At 41.6% G+C, this 7,797-nt stretch overlaps 1 gene segment (V, D, J or C); it reads left to right on the plus strand.

The window, feature by feature from the left end:
* LOC103070886 (T-cell receptor alpha chain V region CTL-L17-like) overlaps positions 1-6,940 on the plus strand; it is a 9,547-nt gene extending 2,607 nt beyond the window's left edge. Inside the window, 1 exon segment of the V gene segment in view lies at positions 6,900-6,940. Coding sequence covers positions 6,900-6,940 — 41 coding nt within the window.
* The last annotated feature ends 857 nt before the right edge of the window (positions 6,941-7,797 follow it).

A 7,797-nucleotide genomic window follows, 5' to 3' on the forward strand; every position in this document is an offset into this window, starting at 1 on the left:
TTTCCCTACGGCGGTGTTGACTGCTTTCATTTGTCGTGTTTCTCCCGAGCCTGCAGAATGGGGCCGCCTTCTGCACACACTCACTATCTATCTGCAAAGCCTTGCTCTGGCTGCCCTTCTTTGTGCACTGGGAGCAGCCACGGGGTGGGGTGGTGTTTGGGCGAGATGTTGAGCGTTGGTAGTACCCTCGGGCCACTTTTGGTGATTGGTAAGCAAGGCGTCCCACTGGCTGGTGTGCAGGTCCTGATGGAGTCTGTGCCCTGGCTGTAGGGCCCTTGTCCCTTTAATGTCTTCCTGGAGCCCTGGCTGCTGTTCTCCCAGAAGCTCCCCACTCCCCAGCTGAGTCGCACACCTCAGTATTCTGGGTGAGGTGAGAAAAGGGTGGATCTCTTTGGCAGCCTCCCTCAAAGCTGGGGAGCAGCTGCTCACTCACAGGCTCTCACTTTCCTCTGTGGAGAAATCACAGGCCAAGAACGTTTCTCTTGGTGCCCAGCTGTGGGCTTTGCAGAGAGGTGATGAGGGAAAGTGAAATTTTCCCCCCAATCCTCTTCAGTGTGTCCAACCTCAGACGGTGTGCTGGAACTTCTCTGATGGACTTCTGGACTTCTCAAGGCACCCTTTACTTTACGATTGTGAAAATAAGTGGGTTTTTTTTTTCGGGGAAATGTGGTAGAAAATTCTATTTTGCCTTTTTTTTTTTTTTCTTTTTCAGTACACGGGCCTCTCACTGTTGTGGCCTCTCCCATTGCAGAGCACAGGCTCCGGACGTGCAGGCTCAGAGGCCATGGCTCACGGGCCCAGCCGCTCTGCGGCATGTGGGATCTTCCCGGACCAGGGCACGAACCCATGTCCCCCTGCGTCGGCAGGCAGACTCTCAACCACTGCGCAACCAGGGAAGCCCTATTTTGCCATTTTGAACTTAAGTGTTTTAAATTTTTGTTCCTAAGTAATTATATAGAAAAGTTGACTATTTTTGGTGTACATTTCTGTTTATTTGAATTTTAATACGTTGTATAGATCATGTAGCCATCACATGATCATGATACAGAAGAGTTTCATTGCTCCCCAAAACTCCCCTGTGCTATCCTGTTGTAATTACAAACTCCCCTATTCCTAACTCTTTGCAAGTACTGGTCTGTTCTTTCATATTTTTATCTTATTAAGAATGTCATATGGGGGCTTCCCTGGTGGCGCAGTGGTTAAGAATCCGCCTGCCAATGCAGGGGACAGGGGCTCAAGCCCTGGTCTGGGAAGATCCCACATGCCGTGGAGCAATTAAGCCCGTTCACCACAACTACTGAGTCTGTGCGCTAGAGCCCACGAGCCACAACTACTGAGCCCGCGTGCTGCAACTAGTGAAGCCTGGGCGCCTAGAGCCCGTGCTCCACAGCAAGTGAACCCATTGCAATGAGAAGCCCGTGCGCTGCAACTAAAGAAAGCCCACACGCAGCAACGAAGACCCAACACAGCTTAAAAAAATAAATAAAAAGAATGTCATATGAATAGAACCATACAATATATAACCTTTTTTAGAATTTTTAAAATTTATTTATTCATTTTTGGCTGCGTTGGGTCTTCGTTGCTGCTTGCAGGCTTCAGTAGTTGTGACTCGCGGGCTCGAGAGCGCAGTCTCAGTAGTTGTGGCGCTCGGGCCCAGTTGCTCCGCAGCATGTGGGATACTCCCGGACCAGGGCTCGAATCTGCGACCCCGGCATTAACAGGCGGATTCCCAACCACTGTGCCACCAGGGAAGCCCTTAACCTTTTGAGATGTCTGAATCTCGCGGAGAGGAAGCGCATGCCACTGGACACAGCTGTGATCTCCATCTCTGCCAACACACTCAGTGTTTTCTACCCCTGATGTTTTCAACTTTTGTTTTTATGGGAAGAGCTCATCATTTCAAGTGTCTGAATTCCTGTGGATATTTGCTTTATAATTCTATGAAAAACACTACGGCGATTGATAATGGAGAGGTAGTGCTGAAGGTTAGACCATATCCTATAATCACGTTGAGTCATGTTCTGAATACAAGTTTAGTTGCACAAACTCCATCCTAAATTTTTATCAATAGATATTTTTATCATACTTTAAGGCTAATTTTATTGATGAAGATTTACTCTAGCAGTATGGATTGGGGTATAGCTGTTATTTGGCTTTTCTAGGATGGCATTGAATGAAATATCCAGTGATTCTTCAACTTTGTTGCAATAGCAATATCTTTGTAGGGCTGAACATTTGCATTAGGATGGGTATTTTTTCAAATAAAGCCATACCTTAGCAAGTTATGTTATTGGTAAGAGGACAACGTCAGGAAAATCAGAAATATCTAACATTCTACCATTAAAGTGGGAAGATGTCTCTAAAAGATGAAAAACAAAAGAATGCAGAGGAGAGTGTGACAATCTCCAAACATCTAGGAGAATTCTCTTCTAATGGTCTTGGATGGAGATGTATACTTTAGGCAATTATATGTTTGTTTTAAGGATCGTGGGTCAGCCACATCTTCTATAGAATGTCTACTTCTGACCATTCCCTGGAGAACCTTAGTTTAATGTCTCTAATGTGAGTAACTTTTCAATTCTTGTCAATTAAGGAAGCATGATGTTATGCTAGTTGGTGCACATGTAACACAGGATGTGTTTCTTGTACTTTATCTGCTGAATTGGTAACAAATAGTACCTAATAAGGTCATTTCTGCAAGCTCAATGGCAGTCTTTCTCTGGGTATCTTGCAGAGCATCCAGTCACCCAGGTTAATGTCATGTAAAAGGTGATTAAATGAAAGGCTAAAAAATCAACCTCTGCCTGTGATGGAAGGACTGATTATATTGGGTTTATCTATTTTAGTTCAGTTTGTGAAAGACTGGAATACGTGTCGTTTGGGACCTTGTGAGTTACCTGGGCCTATCAGTGACCAGTTCATAGTGAGACAACATATGACTTTGTGAGGGGAAGAAAGCAGGGCCATGGGGGCCAAGGCTAATTAATAATGCATTAGGCCATAGTAGTTCAAGGGTGTCTGATACAGTAACTCATTTCAGTTCTAATATTCCATTGGTTCTTTCCACTTCCTCAGAAGATAGAGGGATGATAAGAATAGTAAAATTTCTGAGTGAGGGCCAAAACTTTCCATAGCTCCCCTATATAGATATACATTGAAATGGCACAGGTAGTAAACACAATATCAAGTTGATTTTCAACTGTCGTGAGTGCTGTGGATTCTCTGACAAAAGACTGCTTCAACCCATGTAGAAATAAAAATACTACTCCTAGTACATACTCATAACCCGCGGGGAAAAAGCAATTGTTTAACTCCTTTTTGAAATACCCCAAATGTTTCCTTGGGACAGTATTCCAGTTCATATCCCACCTTTACAGCTTTTCATGGGAGTTTGTTTGCTCCACGAAAGGCATGAACTGACCCCATTCTTTGCCATCCTAGAAGTTTCCCCACCAGTGTTTGTTTAATGTTGCAGCCAATATGTCCCTACTGTGATGTCTTTTCTCTGGAGGACTTTAGCAAGAGTTCATCGGAGATCATTAGGCTCCACCAGACAGCTGTCCTGGCTTTGGTATATCTTGTCCTCATGAATCAAACAAATCAATCATTCCTAATGATTCTTTACAAAATTGGGGCCAAATTTTGTGCATCTAACATGGAATTACTGAACTTCTCCATGGATTTCTCTTTATGTTCTAGAAGAGGTGCTTGCATAAGGATTAAGTCAGAAAGGGATGCTTAGCATAATAATCTGCTCAATCATTTTTTTCTAGCTTCTACAGTCTTTTACACTGTGAGAGTTGGGTTTTATGACAAAAATTTCTTTGAGTAACATGAAGACATCAAATAATTAATGTATTTGGCGTCCATTTTTAATAGGCATACATGAGATACACAGGAAGGTTAAGCAAAGGTTAAGATGCTTAAAAAACCTCATTGTCTTCCTAGTATTTGGAAGCCGTGAACTGTTAAAAATCCATAACTAACACTGTATGTATACATTTTGTAATTTAATATATCCAAGAGAGATCCACAAGTTCAGCTACTTGAGTTAATTTTGCTCCTGCTAATGATTGGTTTTAAAGGGAGTTTAGAGTAGCTATTGCATAACCAGCTTGGTATTTTGTCTTTTCAATATTTAAAGTAAGATGATTTTAAAAACATGTCAATTCAGAATTTGGTATGAGAGTGTCCAAAAGATCTGTTCCGGACATGAAGGCATTTTGAATAACAGAAGTACAATCATGAGATCCTTTAACTGAGAAGTGTAACAAAGTTGGATAATATGCGGAGAAATTAATATTTTATGATTAGTCATCTAATCGGTAGACAAAGTTTGGGTGTTTTAGACTGGAGAACAATTTGTACTGTATGTAGTACCATCAGATTTAAATGCAGATTCCTGAGCAAGATCTGAAGATGCTTCAACCAATTTAGCCAAGGCTGTTATTACTTTGAGACAAGGAGTGTAAGTTTTGTTGAACTTTAAGGGGTAGAGGCCATGATAGGCAATGGGCCTTTGTTGTTTGCCATGTTGTTTAGTAATATCCTTAGGCATGGCTTTCCTTTTACATTCATACACAAAGAAAGGTTTATTACAATCAGTGGTGAATTTACGATCAGCTGTCTTATGGAGCTGTATGATGTCACCTGCAATATATTCCCTCTAGAGCTGGGCGCACAGAATATAGGGGCTTCTTGTAACTCTTTTAGGGTCCCAATTGAGTTAATGGGAAAAATATAAATTCAAAGGTTTGATAACCTAATGACCAAACTCTGGCATCTATTTTGGCCTTTCTGAACACAGTTGGGCTGTCGAAACTAACAGAGAAGAGAAGGGGACCTCTGTGACAGGACTCCATGTCTGCAAGCTTCATTCTAGTCTTCTGCAAAGGGAGATTATCTTTTCTCCTGCTATTACGTCCCAAGATAGGTAACTGAACAGATGTTGCGGTGAATAATTATATTGATTGCTATATCAATATATAGGTTGAAAAAGCTGCAGTAATTAGTCTAAAGAGATTTGCCTTCTTATCATAAAGTGATTTATTTCTACCTTAGGTGAAAGAAAAGCATATTTGGTGTAAGGATACATGATCATTACATCTTAGGTTGTTTGCATAATCCATTATATGTAGTATTTTAAAATAAGTTCCATCACAGACGCAACAACTAAACACAGCAGCTGGTCGAATCATCAATCTCCCTTTCAATAACAATTTTACCATGTGTTTATTTTCAGATGTAATTGCTATCAGTTGAAGAGCTGGTTAATGCAAAAGGAAGTCTGGGTTGAGTGAGACTCTCATCTAGTCCACAGAGAAGCTGACATGACACACATCAACTTGCTCCTCCAGGAAACCCCTGTTTCCTGTTGTGGGGCAGCAGCAACACATAGCTCAGCAATTCTTCCCTCACCCTGTCGGGCTCACCTCACCTTGCAGAGCCTTGAAATTGAAGAAGACACTTTCCATCTAGAGGAAGACCTAAAACATGCTTCTCTCCAGCCTTCTGAAGCTGGTCATGGCTTCACTGTGGCTAGGTAAGGATGGCCCCAGTGGGACTGTACCCCTCTAGGACCTAAGGACTGGGGGAACAGGTGGTTTATGGGCACCCTGGGAAGAAGGGGCAGTAGAGTGTAAAATAGAATTTCTTTGTTCCACAGTACTTATTCTTAAAGTTCTGATTCTGTTTTTTTTTTTCTTTAGGATCCAGTATTGCCCAGAAGGTAACTCAAGACCAACCAGTAATATTAGTGCAGGAGAAGGAGGTTGTGACCCTGGATTGCATGTATGACACAAATGTTTTAGGTTATAGTCTATACTGGTACAAGCAGCCCAGCAGTGGGGCGATGATTCTCCTTATTCGTCAGGACTCTTATAACCAGCAAAATGCAACAGAAGGTCGCTACTCAGTGAATTTCCAGAAGGCAAACAAATCCATCAAACTTGCCATCTCAGCTTCACAGCTGGAGGACTCTGCAGTGTATTTCTGTGCACTGAGTGAGCCCACAGTGAGAGGCGTGTTGGAGGGAGGTATACCAAAACCCAGGGCTCTGCTTGATACATCTGCCTGCTATAGGGACCAGGGCAGGGAACTGCCTTACAGACAGGAAGTGGTTAGGGCTGTGGCAGCACAGGTGTAAGGTTAGAGGGAAAATACTCCTTCTAAGAAAATATTTCTCTGGGTTCGTAGACCATGTCTAGAGACATCATTCATCAAAAACATCCTTATCCCTGAAAATGTGGGTTCAAATTTTTTATTGAAGACAAAAAATAGCCACATAAAATCCTTGCCATTTAGTGATTAGAATGAGCTAGAAGAATTGACTAAGGAAATTCAGAGACATCTGATTCAAAACTTAGTAAAAATATGCGTGAATTTTTGGATTTTCATTTCAATTTGTTCATTAAATGTTTATTGAATATATATTATATTACAGGCATTGTTTTGAATAAGGAAGGTTGTGAAATCTCTTTGTGATTTTCCTCTTTTTGAATATTATGCAGTTTTACACCATTTAATGAATTCATTTAATTTAGTTTTGTTAGCTGAGTTAACGGTACACTTGTTTACTTTCTAAGGTGCCTGATATGTCACAAACTTTGTGCTAATCCTCATTCCATCTTATTAACACCTCTAGCATGGAACAGCTCAATTACCATAATGTAAGTTTTACCTGCCTCCCATCAGTCTTATCCACAAAAAGATCAAGGATTAGTGGCTCTTAAAAGGACATTGTGAGAAGCAGAGTATGAATTATCTTGTTTCTCCGCTCTTGCCCTTCACTGCACCACTCCTTCAAAAGTATTTTTGCCATCATGTGGCACATTTTGGACACCTCCAGGCCATCTATTTCAATCAGTGTTACACAATCCCAAATACTCCTTCCCTCAAAGTTCCTCCTTCTACCTCTAATCCCATTTTCTCAGTGTCTTAAAATTTGATGGTAATGGGTGGTTGCTAAGTGATCTTGTATTGTAACTGCCTCTTATATTTGCATTTCGAAAGCAGTTGTGTAGAGTAGAAATCTTAAAAGGAATGTCTTACAGTCCCTTCATTAAGTGGTGCTGGAAAAATTGGACAGCTACGTTTAAAAGGATGAAATTAGAACAGTCTCTAACACCATACATGAAAGTAAAGATCTAAATGTAAGACCAAATAATAACTCTTGGAGGAAAACATAGGCAGAACACTCTCTGACATAAATCACAGCAAGATCTTTTTTGGTCCACCTCCTAGAGTAATGAAAATAAAACCAAAAATATACAAGTGGGACCTAATGAAACTTCAAAGCTTTTGCACAGCAAAGGAAACCATAAACAAAAGGAAAAGACAACCCACAGAATGGGAGAAAATATTTGCCAATGAATTCACAAACAAGGGATCAATCTCCAATATATACAAACAGCTCATGTAGCACAATGTCAAAAAACCGAACAACCCAGTCAAAAAAATGGGTGGAAGATCTAAATAGACATTTCTCCAAAGAAGACATACACATGGCCAAGAGGCACATGAAAAGATGCTCAACATCATTAATTATTAGGGAAATGCAGATCAAAACTACAATGAGGGGGGGCTTCCCTGGTGGCGCAGTGGTTGAGAGTCCGCCTGCCGATGCAGGGGACATGGGTTCGTGCCCCGGTCCGGGAAGATCCCACATGCCGCGGAGCGGCTGGGCCCGTGAGCCATGGCCGCTGAGCCTGCACGTCCGGAGCCTGTGCTCCGCAACGGGAGAGGCCACAACAGTAAGAGGCAAAGTACCGCAAAAAACAAAACAAAACAAAACAAAAA

This window comes from Lipotes vexillifer, unplaced genomic scaffold (assembly GCF_000442215.2).
Source record: "Lipotes vexillifer unplaced genomic scaffold, Lipotes_vexillifer_v1.1 scaffold1093, whole genome shotgun sequence".
NCBI classification, from domain to species: domain Eukaryota; kingdom Metazoa; phylum Chordata; class Mammalia; order Artiodactyla; family Lipotidae; genus Lipotes; species Lipotes vexillifer.